At 41.7% G+C, this 16,854-nt stretch overlaps 1 protein-coding gene across 5 annotated transcripts; it reads left to right on the top strand.

Moving 5' to 3' along the window:
- Positions 1 to 1,150: 1,150 nt before the first annotated feature.
- Positions 1,151 to 9,908, top strand: MSANTD4 (Myb/SANT DNA binding domain containing 4 with coiled-coils). Of its 5 annotated transcripts, none has more exons than XM_038150687.1 (4): positions 1,649 to 1,701; positions 2,769 to 2,844; positions 5,613 to 6,241; positions 7,968 to 9,908. In XM_038150687.1, exons 3-4 carry the CDS (start codon positions 5,780 to 5,782, stop codon positions 8,541 to 8,543), a joined length of 1,038 nt encoding a protein of 345 aa, XP_038006615.1. In that variant the 5' UTR covers positions 1,649 to 1,701; positions 2,769 to 2,844; positions 5,613 to 5,779; the 3' UTR covers positions 8,544 to 9,908. The 5 variants fall into 5 exon arrangements, with proteins under 5 accessions (XP_038006653.1, XP_038006643.1, XP_038006615.1 ...); XM_038150696.1 differs by having other exon boundaries at positions 1,684 to 1,701; positions 2,773 to 2,844; XM_038150715.1 differs by lacking the exon at positions 2,769 to 2,844 and having other exon boundaries at positions 1,622 to 1,701.
- The last annotated feature ends 6,946 nt before the right edge of the window (positions 9,909 to 16,854 follow it).

The following is a 16,854-nucleotide window of genomic DNA, read 5'->3' as shown; positions in this document are numbered from 1 at the left end:
CCATGGACTTAAACAGTTTGCGTCTGAAGTAGGCCATATGGCAGGGATTTTCTTCTTGTCATCAAAAGCAAGGAAGAAAGAATCTGGATTTAATGATTAAAATACACATACATTACACATAAATTTGAGAGAGTTCACATAAATGAAGGAGGTCCAAGGATTTTTGTTGGAGGAGGATGGTATACACCAGGATTTTTCACCAGTGATCAAGAGCCTCCATAAGAATAACAACTTTCAGGGAGAAAGTAGAGCTATTAAGGCTTGTGTACATAGCTACTCTAGGAAATCATATGATTCCTAGTTAAAATTATTCCAATGGATACTAATCAAATTTGGTGGATTTGTCCTTCACAATAAAAGGAGGAGGTATAATTAGGACTAATTATTTTTGTAGACTAGCAGAGGATCACACTGTTAATGACCTCCCCTTTCCATCATTTGTCCACCTACTGCTACCTGAATCTAGTTTGAACTAGCTTGCAAGACCTTTACAGTATGCTTGAATTTGATTTCTGAGCGCCAAAAAATTGCCAGTTAAAATACTGGTAATAATGTAAAGAGAAGTCAAGTTCATGTATGGGTCTCAGTAAGAAACATCCCAGTATTATAAACGTCAGCAGTGTGACATGGTCTTGCCACTACTCCTCACAATTTTCCTTTTTAACTGGATGTTCAGTACCCAGTGGGCAAGCATGGCAGCAAAACTATTTACCTGTAAGCAAACTGGTAAATCAATAGCTGGCTGAAACTGGAAAACACCGTTTTACAGAGAAGTGTAGTTTCATCACAGTTATGATCCCTTAAAGCTGTATTAATCAAATAACTACCCGTGCAGTGAAAGAACTTGGAAAGACTGGGCAAGTAACTGTGAACGAATATGCGAAGTAATAAATGCACACATCAGGTTCGGCAGACTAGAGGTACCAAACTTCGAAAAGTAGGGTTACATCATCAAGGCGCCAGGACGTAACACAGAGGACAAGGACCAGACACATCTTGTGTGGCGGAGGGGACGAGGGGCCCCAAGCCCAAAAGCTCTAGGAAAGCGTTTTATGTGTATATTCACACACATCAACGGCGTGTGCAGCACTTCCCGAAAAATAATTTATTTCTTTAATTACAGGATGTGATAAACGTCATTTCTCCATTTAAATCACGAACCGCGCAGTTCAGGACGAACAGCCGGTTGCCACGCGCTCGCTCTGGGCAGCAGCATCATAGACCTGGCGGCCACACCGGTGGCTTATGCACGGTCGTCCCGCACGTTCCGGCTGCACCTGCTTCTCCCTCCTTCCTTTCTTCCCTCCCTCCTTCCCTCCTTCGCAGGCCTCCGCCGAGAGGCGCCGGGCCCCACCCCGCGCCGTGCCCTCCGGCGGAGCGGCAGCACCACACCCACCCCGCGGAGGGTCCCTTGCTGAGGGAGGCGGGCCGCCACAGCCCGCAGCCAATCATCGGCACGCCTGGGGAAGACAAGCGGCGGCTGCAGCCAATGGCTGCCCGGCGGCTGTGCGCGGCGCGGCCCCGCCGGCGGAGGAGCTGTGGGGATTCCGGCCCGCCTGGCGCGACAGGGCGGGGCGGGGGAAGTGGCGGACACGGAGCACCAATAGGCGTGCGGAGAAGAATGACAGGCAGGCAGCTTGCCCAATGGGAGGGCGGTGGCCGTTAAAGGGCCGGCGGCCCGGAGGGGAGCGCCGGGCGCAGGTGAGTCGTGTGCGCGGCCCCCGGGGACCGGGCGGGGCGGGCAGCGGGACCGGCCCGGGATGGGGCGGCCGCTCCCCCCGCGGCGGGTGGGCAGCCCCCGCCGCCCTCGCGGGGGTACCGCGGTGGGGCTCCGCCGCCCTCGGCCCCTGGGGGTGATGAGGCGATTGCCCACCGTCTTATCTGTCCACGGGGAGGTCCCGTTCCTATTTCTCCTTCTCCCGGGAGAGTCGCAGGGGGGCCCCGCCGGCCGGAGAGGCCCTGGCTTGCAGCAGAGCCCACGGGCCTCATCAGCTCCCCGGGCCTCGGGCTGTGCCGGCCGGGCAGCCGGCCGTGCCCCCGCCTCCCTTTGTTGCCGCCTTGCTTTCCCTGCAGCGCTCCCGGTGGGACCGCGCTGAGCCCGGACCCGCGGCTGAGCCCGCCCTGACGCCTCCCAGCGCGCTTCCCGCGCAGGGACAAGGCCTGCTGTTCCCAGTCATGGCCGTGGCTCGTCCCCGGGAAGGGGAGCTTCGGCCTGATTAGTCTGTGCCTTCATTCGCCTGACTCCCCAGCTGCTTCTCATCTTCCGCGCTTTCTCCCTGCTTCTTTGAGTTATCCTTTTAGGTGCTGTTGGTTCCCTTCTGTACCTGGTTTTTCTTAGTGTAAACCGCGGGCTTCTTGCAGGGCTGATGTGTTGTGCAGCGCCCTGATCCTCCTGTACTAAAAAACTTTTACAAAAGCATAAGTTGCTCCACGCCAATGTAGCCATCTGTTAGGAATCACAAAAAAGTTTTCTAGAAAGCCTTAGGCAGAAGATACTCAAGACCCTAGTTTTGTTTAAGAAAACTTAGAGATAGTAGGTCTTTGTAATTTGAATGTTTTTTATTCATGCATAAGCCCTAAAAGTTTTTTTAAAATAAAATCAAGACATCATCTTTTGTAAAAACTAATTGGTTTCATAAAATTCAAATTTGTTGCTACCAACAGTCTTCCACTCGTGGTGGAGTGGAAGATCATGGATCTTTTTGTTTGCTTCATTGTTTGTTTGGTGCATTTGCTAATTTTTTTTTGTTGGTCCAACATGCGGTCAGACAGTAAAGTGCAAGCAAAGGAGACGGAGAAGATAGAGGCAGAATAAGGATTCTTCTGTCTTTGCCTATGCCAAAGGTATTCAGTGTATGCATATTCTGTCTGTCTATGGAGTTTCCAACTTAGTTTTACAGTACTTGTTTCTTTTCAACCCCAACAGTTTGTATTTCTTTTGTGCAGTGATAAGAGCCTTCTTGATCACAGGTTGCTTTTGGCCTGACACGCCCAAAGTCAAAGCTCCATGTTGCCATTTTTCTGGAAGACCTTGAAGTCTTTATGATGTCATCAGAATTGGTTTTTTTAGCCAGCACTTGACGTTTCTACCTAAACTGTCAAAGTATGCATTTTGCATTGCAATTCTCCCCATCTTCTTGTGCATCTCCTCACTGGCAGAGCACGGGAAACTGAAAAGTTCTTGGTTCAAAGTAAGCACTACTTAACCGCCACCTACACTTTGGTGTGTTGCCATCATTATTGGCACAGTAATCCGAAACACAGTGTTGTCCCAGCTACTAGGTTGAGCATTAACTCTATCCCAGCTGCTGAGGTTTGGAATATTAGTTTTTTTTTTCCTGTAGCTATCTAGAAGGTGTACAAATCCTAGTTTATTTACATTCCCATCTCTTAGGTACTTTGGGTATTTAACAGCTGATTTTTTTCTCATTAAGGAGTAATATCCTGGAAAACATCTGGCAATGGCTAAGAGTTGAATATCCCAAACCCAGCTTTTGTTAGATAATAATGGTTTTTAGTTAATATATCAAATAGGTACACAGAGCCATCTTTGGGAGTAAATATACTGTTAAGACAATTCACTAACTCCATTTATATTAATTGGAAAGGAATTGTCCTTAACAAAGCAATGTGCAGGATATCCTTACCAATTGGAAGTTGATAGTCATGGGTTTTAAAATATATATGTTCTGCTGATGTTTCACTGGGAAAGTCAGGGGCTGGTATCAGATGTGTTCTAGCAAAAGTTTTAAACACAAGTCTAAAAGAAAACTTCACCTCGTAAAGGAATTGGATGTCTGTAGTTTCCAAGTTAGCATTGTAGTTCCTAAAGGTCATGTCCTTGGCTTATGGCATAAAATCCAAAACTGAGATTAGACACTTAACAAAGCGTGGCTGAGGAGATCAGTCAGGTGATGCAGACCACTGCTGCAAGGAGCTGGCCCACAGGGCGGCCTGACATTTGCATGTTTTAACTCTCAGCCCTCTCCAGAGCTAAGGAGAAAGCTTACCTGTGAGTGTTTTCCATGTTGACGTAGAATTGTGGAAGATGTTTGGAAGATGATGAAAATTTGATTTGGAACATGTTTTTCCATGTTTGGAAGATGATGGAAATTTGATTTGGGAAACCAGTTTATTTTTTGTTTGTTTTTCTATGTTTGTTGGCTATGAAAGAAAACATGGACGTGGAAAACTGCAAGTGAGCCACTTATTTACAGTCAGTAGTATATTGGAGATGAAGAACAATGTCTAAACTGCTAGACCTTATTCCCCAAGGGGGGACTTGTAGTGCAGTATGTATGATTTAACCAAGTTTAGGGAGAACAATAGGAGGAAAAATACTTAGTAATTTAAGAGTCCTGTATAGCTGGGAGTGCGTTATTTAAGAATTAAGTCCATTAGTTAGTAACTAATTGAATCTATGCATAATTGAATCTGTAATCTGGAAGCCATTTCCCTTCAGGTGGACCAATGTCTCTACTGCATGAACAGTGAACAAACAGCAGCTTGAAGCTGCCTGTAGTGTATAGTGAATCCCTGGCCCACTTAAAGCCTTTTAAATCTGCCTGCAGTGGTAGGTAACATGGTACAAAAGATTGCTCAAAATAGTCCTAAAGTGAACCTATTGCCAAGCAGTCTGTGAGCAAGAGCCATTTTTGATTCTTGGTTTTTGCTTCCAGGATTTGGTGGGTTGTTTTGGGTTTTTGTGGGGTTTTTTTTGGGTAATATAATTCGTTATTAATGCAGTAATAATATTCATTACTGTATTAATAGTCCCCTTACTCTCCACTTATCTGCAGAGTTGCACACAGTCTGTCAGGTGAATTAGGGGGGTTCATGCTCCCTTCAGCACGAGGCACAGGACCAGCTGGTGCTGAGGGTAGAGTGCTGGATGAACTGTAAAGCTGCCATGGTGTCTGACAGGACATGTTCAGCAGCCTGAGAAGGAAGCCTGGAGGGTTTCACCATGGGCATATAGTGACTTAAATCTATTTCCTGTTAAAATGTCTCTAATGAATGACATTTGTTTGAACTAGTAGTTATTTTATGACATTCGACAGGATTGCTCCAGTTCTTTTATTTATGATTATGTGAAGTTAAAAGAGCCTCGAAAATGTCAACTTTTCATATTAATTTACTTTTTTTAAAAATGAAAATGTTTTCTTATTTAAAATGTCTCAGAAATTTTAGTACCCTAAAAATTTCATGTTTTTGAAGTAATGATACAACAATTTCAGCTTCTTTTGTAAGTAGTTTAGCATTCAAACTGAAAGGTGTGTGTCAAATTTCAGGCTTAAGGAAATCCCGACTGACAAAACTCTTAAGAGCTGGAGGAAAATATCTGTAGTTTTGTAATGGAAATACCAAATCAACCTTAACAATTTGTGACATGGATATATTAATATATCCATGGTTTTATAATTTATAGCAGATTAGAGGAAGTATCTATAACTACTTTGTATTGGAAGTTTAACAGAATGGTTTTCCTTTATCAAATAAAATGTTAGTTCCAAATATGCATTCCTTAAAGGATGACCTAGGAGTCAAGTTGTTAAATGAAAATATCTGGTGTATACCTTGGAGATTTATCTTGTTTGCTCTTTTTCTCTTAGGAAGCCTGACAAATAGAAAAACACAACAAAGTGAAGAGAAAATTTACTTCATGAGAACTGAGCTCTGCTTTCATTTGCTTTTAAATTTATTTGTATTAGTTGCTGATTAGTGTCAGATCATCTCTGTGGTCTGCTGTGGTGAAATTTCTAGGTTAAGCCTGGAAAAAATGAAACAGTTAAAAAGAAAAAGAAAAAGCAATTTTAGTGTTCAGGAAACTCAAACTCTCCTTAAGGAAATCAGAAAAAGGAGAGAAGTACTCTTTTCGAAGCAACTTAATACAACAATAAATGAGATGAAACGTAAAGCTTGGGAGGAAATAGCAGAGTGTGTCAATGCTGTAGGTGAAGGAGAGCAGAGAACAGGGACAGAAGTGAAAAGGCGATACCTTGACTGGAGAGCACTCATGAAGAGAAAACGTCTGAATGCAAACATCAAAGTAGTAGGTGCTGGGTTTCACCTTCCTTCATCCAATTTAGATGAATCTCTCAATGAAGACATGGATGAGAAAATGGGATTTGCAATTGAATCTAGTTTTGAGTGGCAAAATATCACTGACTTCAGAGAAGCCGGTGGATCTTTAACAGAAATCAAAGTAGAAGAGGAAGAGGAAGACCCGCAGAATTTTGAAGTGAGTGACATATACATGAGTTATATGCAATATGGACTTTGCTTCATTTCAGCATAATGCTTTTTACTGTGTTGTCTTCATAGCATCTGTTTCTGTTTTTTTCTGAATGTGTGAATTAAACTGTAGAAATAAATATAATTCAGAGACATGGTATTCAAATCTAGCAGCTTGGAGTTGTCTGTAAGGTCTTGGATGTTGATTACTGATTTGATATCCCTAAACTTTGAGAATGTCTTTGCATGTGTATTTTTCATTTGTGCGTGCCACAGATAAGAATTAGTTGAGTCAATGCAAGGGGAATATGCTGTTGAAGGAAACTGGTCATTTTAGTATTCAGAGTGCCTCGATGTATGAATGGAAAAGTGCTCATCTTTAACAAATGAAAGTAAATGTTACCTGCAGGTACAGAAAGACATAGAATACAGAAAGAAATATGATACAGAAAGAAATATGATACTGCTTGCATTTCTTGAAATGAACCTACAGGAGATAAAAACATTACTTGAATTAGTCAGCCTTTCCTCTCTGTCAGAATTTTAGTGTGAATTTGGCAAGCAGTAGTTGATTATATAGACAAGTTGATACTCCTAGTAGTACTGTGACTGTCTTGGGATAGGCAACCAGCTGGAGTGCAGTGAAATGTTGGGATAGTTTTGCTGTTCCTCTTTAAACACATAGTTCTCTTTTCCAAAAGGGGTACTCAGACAATTTTGTGTGGGGTATTTTATAGCTTTGGGTTTTTTTGGGGGGAGATTTTTTGTTGGGTTTTTTTTTTTTTGAGTGGGAGGAGTGGAGAGGCAACTCCTGTCTTAACTCCGTTGATATGTCTGCTGGGAGAAAACCAGTGTAAGCTGTAAGATGGTAGTGAGAACTGCTGTCAGACAGTGCTGAAGAGCAGTGTGTGTCTTCTCTAATGCTAGAGGACTGGCAGTGGCTCTCCAAGTCCTAAGGTTGTTCTGAACACTTGCCTTCCTCAGTTTGCCTTTCTCTTGCAGCATACACATTGGGAGACAATTTATCTCTTTTGTACTATGAATTTGTAAGGGCTGTGATACTACACAAAATGTTACAGTCTGCTGAGAGCAGTGGTCCTAACCACCTCATCATGTGTCAGAAATCGCTTTACACCAAATGTGATAATACAAAATGGTTAAACAAGTCCTTCTTGTTAACCCAATTAATAGAGTTGGAAGAGTTAGGAGCATGTGAAAAATGTCAGTGTTATATGTTTTTTAGGAATGGAATAGCCCAAGTTATTGAAGTTTAGGCTAGCTTACATAACACATAGCCTATGGATCCATCTGCTCTGATAAATAATTAGTCACAACAAATGCCTGGTGGCTTACATAAATGTCACTCAGCTCTATGAAAGGTAAGAACAACATATGGTCTTCTAGATCCAGTTTTTTATCAGTTGTTCTGAATTATCTGTAATAGCTACTCTGCTGTATTTTCTGGATGTTTTTGTAGGTTCACTGACAAGATTTTCCATTTTTCACTACCAGATATTATCTTGCAGATAAAGCCTGTCTCTCTTCCTATGTAATGATAAAAAAAATCTGATGTAGCATGGTTATTTCACAACATGTAAATTAAACACTTCTGAATTGCTTTAAAGATGATGAAAAAAATGCAGTATGTTCTTTTCAGTCAAATTGTATGTAACAAATTTCTTCTGGCATAAAGACTGGAATGTAATTCTTGTCTGTCGCATTCCTCTCTGCAGTTTCCTATTGAGGAAGAAGAAGAAATATTGTCATCAGTTCTGCCAGATTCAAAAAAGGAAAATGACCTACCAGACTTCCCCCACATTGAAGAGTTTGGAAATCTGAGCTCTGCTCAAGCTAGGCTAGCCTATGAAGATTCTCACTTGCTCATAAATCTGGAGAAGCAAAAGGTGGAGCTGGAGAAACAGCGACTGGACATCGAAGCCGAAAGATTGCAAGTGGAGAAAGAGCGCCTGCAGATTGAGAAGGAGCGGTTGCGGCACGTTGACTTGGAGCGTGAGCGGCTTCAGATTGAGAAGGAGCGACTTCAGATAGAGTGGGAGAAATTCAGGCTAGAGACTCTGCATGCTGAAAAACCTGCCCTGGAAAATGACCTCACCCAAACTGAAAAACCCGTCATGCAGCCTCTGGATCTAGAAACTGAAAAGTTAAAACTCGAAAAAGAACGTTTGCAGTTAGAGAAAGAGAGGCTGCAGTTCCTAAAGTTTGAATCAGAAAAGCTGCAGATTGAGAAGGAGCGCTTGCAAGTGGAGAAGGAGCGCCTTCGAATTCAGAGAGAGGGTCACTTGCAGTGAATGTCTCAGCTAAGGTGTCAACGTTAGTGTTTTGATGTTTCTAAATTAGAAGTAGTTCTTTCCTTGATACTGAAACTGTCCTAGAGGCTTAACATTCTTCTGTTCAGAGTTGAATGTTGATGTTAAATTGAAAAAAAAAATGGTGCTCAATATGTCAGTGTGCCTACATAAATGATCTTATGTGTGAAATTGCTTTTCAATGTATCAGAACTTAAGTGTTATGTTCTCTTGTCTTCAGTATTGTGCTGTATTAGTTCGGTGTCCTCCTCTCATGGAGGCCGTGAGAAGAGTCCAGGCTGAACCTTGTACGTTTTGTCACCGTACTAACAGGAAGGATCAGAATAAATCAGCTTGGTGTGAGAACAAGTGGTGCTGACAATAGCCTATATGGTAAAGAAGTATAATTTCTGCAGAACACAGGAATACAGAGTCATTATGAGAGCAATTCATTAAATTTTATTCCCTCCCCCCCTTTTCTTTTCTCCACCCCCACAATTGGGAAAAACAGTTGAAGTGTTATCTAGAAGTTAAAGTGCAAGTTAAATTCATTGCAGTTATGTTTACTGTTGTTCCATGGCTTGAACTGAATAGGAGTACAGAAAATAGGTTTGAGGGTTTTCTTTGGGTGCCATATTCATATTAGGCAAAGTTACACATCAGCGATACATACTGTGAGCTGGCCTGTTGGCTTCACCAGGCCATTAATAATGGTGTATGGAGTAGAACACCTGTGTTGGCATAGGACAGGGTTTTACCGATTGATCAGGCATGCTGTCTGATTAGTCTGTGATGACCCCCTGAAGGAAGTTGCTAGACTTTGTTCTTGGAAGCCAGTAGCTGGTGATAGGAATCTCAGAAGTGGAGACTAAGCACAGCCTAAAAACCTCTGAGCTTGAACACTTCTACACTCATTGCTGGTTCTGCCTGGCCAGCACCAAGGTCTGGCTGCAAGGCAACCAGAAGAGGCTTCTGTGGCTCTCTATGTAATATATTTTAATTAGACACAGAAATGGTCAGTGCTGAAGGCTGTTAGTATTTTTCATAGGCAATAGTAGTCATATAATAAAAAAAAAAAAAAAGCCAAGGAAGGAAGCTTTCTGTTATTTCATATATGTTTAAATCCCAACTGAGCCAGACTTCACCTTTCTTATCTTTCTGCAAGTAACTGTCTTGTTAACTCCATTGGAAATATAGAACTGTGGGAATACTAAGTCTGAACATACGTTGAGTGACTTAGGTGAATTCGTGTGCAAGTAAATAATATTTATACCACTACAGGTTTACTTTTATTCTGCAAAGATTATTTTTTTATTACTGAAACAAGTGTGCTCTACAATGGAAATAAATTTGACTACTACACTCCAACATGGCTCTTGAGGCTTTCTTCACAGAGAAACCAAACTACATCTGAAGAGAAACCTGGATACTGAACACTGCAGCACCCCAAAATTGCTGGTGCCTGTATTCCCTGTGTAGTCAGTCAGAAAGATGAGGCACCTCAGAGCTGGACTTAAATCACCTGGGACTTCCTTGGGAAAGGAAAAAGGAAGAAGATACCAACCAGTTAGATAAAAGTGCCTTGGGGAAAGTTTCTCTTGAGTTTTTTCTTCCTAAATGTGGTGAGCTGACCTCAGTGGGATGCCAGGTGCACACCAATATTGCTCCATCACTCTTCAGCTGGACAGGGAAGAGACAATATAACAAAAGGTTCATGAGTGGAGATAAAAGCAGGGAGAGATCACTCAGCAATTGCAATCATGGGCAAAACTGGCTTGACTTGGGGTTTGCTATCAATCAGTTAAGAGTAGAGTAATGAGAAATAAAACCAAATCTTTAACCACCATTCCCACAGTATTCCCTTCTTCCTAGGCTTGATTTCACTCCTGATTTTCTCTCCCTGCAAGGGGTGCAGGAGGATGGGGAATGGGGCCTGCGGTCACTTCAGCACATGCTGTCTCTTCCCCTCCTTTAAGGGGAGGAGTCTTCACACATTTCCCCTGCTCCAGCATGGGGCTCTTCTCATGGGAGACAGTCCTCCATGAATTTTTATAACAGGAGTCCTTCCCACCGGCAGGAGTTCTTAATGAAGTGTTCTGGTGTAGTTCCTACAGGGTGCAGTCCTTGAGGAATGGGCTGCTCCAGTGTGGGTCCCCTGTGGAATCTCAAGTCCTGCAAGGAAACCTGCTCCAGTGTGAGCTCCCAGATCCTGCTGGGAGCCTGCTCCAGTGCAGGCTTCTCCCAGGGTCACAGCCTCCTTCAAATGTTTCCACGCGCTCCAGTGTGGGTTCCTCCATGGGCTGCAAGGGTGCAGCTGCCTTGCCATGGTCTGCAGCATGGGCTGCAGGGGAACCTCAGCTCCAGGACCTGGGGCACCTTCTGCCCCTCCTTGTGCACCGATCTTGGTGTCTGGGGCTATTTTGTCATTCTTCTCTGGCTGCATTTGCTTCTGTGCATTTTCCCCTTGTTAAATAAATTATCCCAGTGTCAGTAGCACCATCACTGATGGACTTGGCTATGGCCAGGGGCAGGACCATCTTGAAGCCCCCAGGGGTTGGCTCTGTTGGACATGTGGACAACTTCTGGCAGCTTTTCTCAGAAACCACCCCTGTAGCCCCTCTTCCTACCAAGACATTACCTCACAAATCCTATACACCAAAATAAAGGGACAAATAAACAGCTCCCTGATATGCATCATGCAAATTGATATTAAAAGTAACTTTCTGTGATTTGGAGAAAATACTTACCTTTTCCTTTTAAAGCATGAAAGAGGCAGAATTCACGGAGTTAGTCAGGTGTCTAGTGCATAGAACATTGACCAAGATAGTGGGATAGTGGGACCAAAATAGTGGATTTTATGATTGTGTGCCCTGGGGTGACCAACTTTCTAGATAACTATTCTGACTGCCAAACAGGGTCAGAGTAGGAATGAGGGGCAACACTGCCAGCTCTGCAAGAGGTAGTGACCAGAAAGAACAACTAGGAGAGAGAGAACATTCCTATAATCTTATCTGGAAGACGTGTCTTGCCAGGAAGGAGCAGCTGTGGATTCTGGCTCCTGTTTTGATGGGTAGTTGCGCTGCTGTTTGATCCCAGAGCCTCTGTCTTCATGAATTACTGCATTTATCCATTAGGATCATGATTTGTATTTTACATTTAATGTCTTCAGAATTGTACCCCAAGAGCATTAAAGGTTTTAGGGAAAATAGGTAGATAAATCTGAACCATCTCTGAATTTTTAATCGTTTCAGTAATTTGAACATTTTCCAAATGTTAACAGAGCTGTATGTAAGCAATTACTTTTCCTAACAACTGTTCAGACTCCTAGGGAAATGATACATCTTTTGGTTATAGAAAACATCTTGGAAAATACTGAATGATGAAATTAAGTATTGAGAGAAATCATTGAAAATACAGTTTCAATATAAAATATAGAGAAAATGACAGAGTTTATTACGTCTATTTTATAGCTTGCTTTTTTCATTATGAAAATACAGTAATTTTGTGATAATTTGAATTTAAATGTTATATATTTAAATACTAATCGGCAATCCCTTAAATTTTAATTGCTTAATTTACCAACCTGTGATCCTGATAGTGAAGCCTAAGGTCAAGATTTCAACCCTGTAAATGTCACCCAAGGTAGGACATACACATGAACTCACTGTTCACCAACACTGATCATGGGGTAAATGTTGTAAATGCTCTCCCCAAGAACAGCCCAGGATGAAGAGGATCCCAACAGGCCACAGCTGACAAAGCACACTAGGATTCAAAGACAACTTCCTTTCCTTGAGTCAGTGGTGTTATGTTATTTCTAGGACATTTTGAGCAGCTGTCATTTTGCATAAATGGATGCTGCAATCAATGTACACAAGGTATAAAATATTAGTTTATTAAGATAAACAAGAGATTATTATGATTTCATAAGCATTTGTATCCTTATCATCACAAGGTATTTTTGCTAGCCAGGGAATTATCAGCCACGAGAGGAGGGGTTTCTAAAAGCCCCCTTGCAAGTGGGAACAGAAGCCTGTAATTTATATTTCTTCACCTTTTCACAGAACTGTTCATGCAGTTATCACAAAAGAGCATCAGTGATGAGTATCCTCTCTGCCTCATTCGCCTCCAAAAGCTCCCTGCAGAAAGGCACGGAGTGCTCCAAGGAGATGGAGTCAGTCCTAGGGCTGGTATTTTACAAACACAAAAATACCCTCAAAAATCCTACTCTCTGCCAGTCAGGAGCCTTGACAGAAGTGATAGGTGGGAGAAGAGGGAGGAGGACAGACTGATTTTTCTCTGTTGTTGCTGAAATTAATTAGTGAATTTAAACCAGACTGTGTCAGAAAATGTTACCACATGCAATAGTATTCACTTTTTCTCTTTTATCTTTTTCCTTCTTCTTTTCCTTTTTTATATTTTCTTTCTCTTTTTCATTTTCTTTTGTGTGTATCACTATAAGTCTGAATACCTGCATCACTCAGACACTGCTGAAGTTTGCAGCTAACATTAAGATGAAATATAAGTAGGCTGGATTATTCTGTAGGATAATGGGTTTGTTTTGTATCAGGGGCTAAGAATGTTTGTAGTTGGTATTAAGACTGTGGAAAGATTTTAATCCAAGTTTAAAAAAAAAGAAGAAAAAACATAAGAAAAGAAAAATTATTGCATTTTTAAAAATATATTCCCACCTGTTTTTGTGTTTCCAGATAATCAGCTTATTTGAAGATGCACACTTCAAGCAAATATGAGGAGTGAAGAACACCTTTAGTATGGGCTTGGGGCAACTTGTAGTACTTCATCTTTTCATTTTCTTTTTTATTTTGGGATTTTTTTTTTGGTTTTTTTTTTTTTTTTGTTTTGTTTTTTTTTTTTTTTTTTTTTTTGTTTTGTTTTTTGTTTTTTTTTTTTTTTTTTTTTTTTTTTTGTTGTTGTCAATTTGTACCAAACCCATGATTTCCAAAGCACTAGCTATGCCACTTGTGCTCTTGACTTGGTGTCCCCAGGTGATCTAGCAGTGACACAGTGATCAGCCTTTTGCCACCCAGGCAGCATCAAATGGGAGTGGAGGAGGAAGCTCTGGACAACGAGATCTCTTGCCCACACCTCACTGGCTTTTTCTCACTAGTCTCTTAAATCAAAATCTCCTGATGCAAGGTCACATGATGCCAATGAATGCAAGAGTTCTCAGCCGTCACAAAATGTACTAGGGAAAAAAATAGGCCTGCTGACAGAAGACCAGAAGAAGCCCTTTTCAGATGCTGTGCATAATCCTTGTAAATTTGACCTGCTTTAGAGGACACTTCCATCCTCTCCTTTTACAGATTATTAAGAATGCCATTGTTATTTTCTGTTCTAGTTTTATTGGTTTTAATTTCCCTGCTTCATTCTATCAGTAGTTTTATTCTATACATTAGCAGACTGTGAAATACCTTGTCTTGTTACTTCCATACTTTCTAATTGCAGCACTCCATCATTACTCAACGGGTTCATAATGTGGAAGGCAAAGTTGCTATTTCATTTCATGCTATATAATACAATGCTTTTGGTTCAGTAATTACATTGTGCCAGACTTGTGATCAATCCTGAGATAGCTCACTTGTGATGGATAGCCCCATCACAGAGCGTATAAGAGTTAAAGGAAGAAGCAAATTTTTAATTTTGCTCCTCTGTCAATTTAGCTACTTGAATACTTCTTTGCAGACCAATATTTATCTCACTGTAGAGATTACAGAAATGAGAACTTAAAAGAGAAAATTGAAGTTTGAAAAGCATTTTATAAAGTTTTGGTTTGCAAACCAGGAAAGATAAAAAGTAAATGTTCTTCCACAGAAAGCTATTGTGTGTTATTCTGTTAATGGATTGCCAATCTTCTAGTCACCTGTTTAATGTACTGGAGAAAATCATTACCTGCTTCTTATAACTATTCTAAGGGTTATGTGAAATGAGCTCATCATCTTACTACTACTATTGCTCAGTGCTAGGCCTGTGAAAAAAAGATTTCCAAAGTTTTTTTTTCCTTTGTCATAGAGGTGTTTGTGAGTCAAACAATTTTCTGAAGTCCCAGCAGTGTTCAAATAGTCATAGGATATAGGGAGTGCCCTCTCCTAGCAAGGAAAGAGTTGCAAGTGTGGGGTGCAAGAGTGTAGCATGGTTTGCAGGGACAGCCAGGACAGCCACACCAATGGAGTAAAGGTGGGGAGAGCTGTGGCCTTTAGAGACAAATGGCGTCCTAGCAACCTGAGGTTGCAGCAGAGGAAAGCCTGATCCTAGTGGGGCATGTGTACACTTTTCTGATAAGGACCTGCTAGGAGCCAATTTCACAGACAGAATTTCTGTCCAGACAGACTGTTGCTTTGGTTAAATAAATCAAAACTCATATTCTTGCATATCTTTATAGATAGGAGGTCACAACCTATTCCTAGTTTTTGAACATAAATAGAAATTTTTCATATTTATGTGATAAAATTCTCTGGTCTTCATTGTTCTTTGACTTTTGCTCGGGGCTGCATCTCAGACTTTTCCATCTTACATCCTATCTGCCATACGTTTTGTATATAATCCTTCCCCCAGGGAATACAAGCAAGATCCCACTAGTGAGAAACAACAAACTTAAAAAACCCTCAGAAAGCCAAGGTCTGGTACCCTAATGGGGATTTTGTCATCTCACCAAAGCAAGGCAAGGTGGCTGTGTCTCAAATTATGTCAAGGTCATTTTGTATCCAAAACTTTGGGAAAGGTCTGATGTTCAGAATTCAGTTAGAGGTAGTTCAAAGGAGAGAGGGCAGCGTGAGGACTAGACTGGTGAAGCAGGTAGTACACACTCTATTCTGACAGTGGATATTAAAACACCTGAAAGGAGTTAACTGTGATACCTAATGAGTAGAGAGACAAAGAGGTAGGGAAAGGAGCCATCAGACAGAGCATTCTGGATGGACATAGGCTGCCTTCCACTGCCTCCTCCCCTTTCTCAAGAAGGAACAATACAGCATTGCTTTGGGTTTTCCATTACAGCAACTCCTTACAGCATTGCCTACATGGCAGATGAGCAAAACCGACATGGCAAGGCCAGCTGTAATGACAAAAGAACAACACAAAAGGACCACATCTGGAATTGGATTCCAGAGGTAGAGCCAGTAAATGAATTCCAGGGACATGGGTGAAGGCCAAGAATGATGGCAGCTACAGAATGGATAGCATCTTACCTCTCTTCTTGGCTCTGTAGGGTCAATATGCTTTTCTATTGATTTAGGTAGTCAACTGACTGAAATGGAAACATTGCTACTATTTTATACACATGCTACTAACACAAAAGTTTTTTAGTTGAAGGACTTCAGGTTGTTTCTGAGAGCAGCAAACTGCTCCACCCAAGAGAATTTTGGAGAAGTACTGTGAAGACAGATCTTCTGTTCAGTTACTCCACTGTTGGTATGCATCTTTTTTCACTATTGCATCAAAATAGCAATTAAGAAAGTAAAAACACAGCAGAAAAAGTGAGGGAATTGAATATGCAAAGGTGAAGAGATGAATTACTAATTTTACCATGTCTGGGTTCAGATATGCTGAGCAAGAACAACACTAGTGCTTTTGAGCTCTTGCAGAACTGAGGTCTGCTTGGTGATCCCTTCTTGGGGAATAAGCCTCAAGATTTCTGGAGAGGACCTGAGAATTCAGGAGGTGAAACTAAGATGGTGGGCAGTATCAGCACAGACCCCTGGGGAGTGTGATGATCCCTAAGCCTGAGATGCCAGGGGTCAGCCTGTGCCTACTCTGAGCAGCTGGGGGAGGAAGAGAGGTTCAGCATCCTGAACTGTGGTTGTCCTCTTCCAACTGCCCCAAAGCATAAGGAATTGCAAAAATACAGAAAGGAAAGGAAACATGGATAAGTGTTACTATTCTATCATATTGGTTTTAATACACAATAAAAACTCAGAACTGAGAGCAGGAGACAAAAACGAACGAATCTAATGGAAACATTAAAAAGAAAAAAAGTTTTTCTTGTGTGACTGTGCAGGTGCTACTTTTCAATATCTGCACAGGGCTTAGGCAAAAGTACAGCTGCTTTTAGATGTGTGCAGGTCTCCCTGCAGAGACCTCCCAGAGCACTGGCATGTGGTCTGCTCTGGGGATGGTGGCTGGTGCACTAATGGCTCTCTAAATCACTCAGAGCAGATAACAGTTAAAAGAACTAACACTGTTTCTCTTACAGGTTGGACCTGGAGAGGTCTTTTGGCTCAGAAATATAGAGGAAAACGATGGGCTAATCCAGAATGATTTGCAGGAGAGCTCTTACTTCTAAAGGACAAACTAAGGG

This window comes from Motacilla alba, chromosome 1, assembly GCF_015832195.1.
Source record: "Motacilla alba alba isolate MOTALB_02 chromosome 1, Motacilla_alba_V1.0_pri, whole genome shotgun sequence".
NCBI lineage: Eukaryota > Metazoa > Chordata > Aves > Passeriformes > Motacillidae > Motacilla > Motacilla alba.
This window is presented reverse-complemented; position numbering and strand designations above follow the sequence as displayed.

Coding starts and splice junctions, on each gene's coding strand:
- MSANTD4 (XM_038150715.1), top strand. CDS start 5,780: ATGAAACAGTTAAAAAGAAAAAGAAAAAGCAATTTTAGTGTTCAGGAA. Junction 6,242..7,967: donor AAGACCCGCAGAATTTTGAA/GTGAGTGACATA, acceptor TCCTCTCTGCAG/TTTCCTATTGAGGAAGAAGA.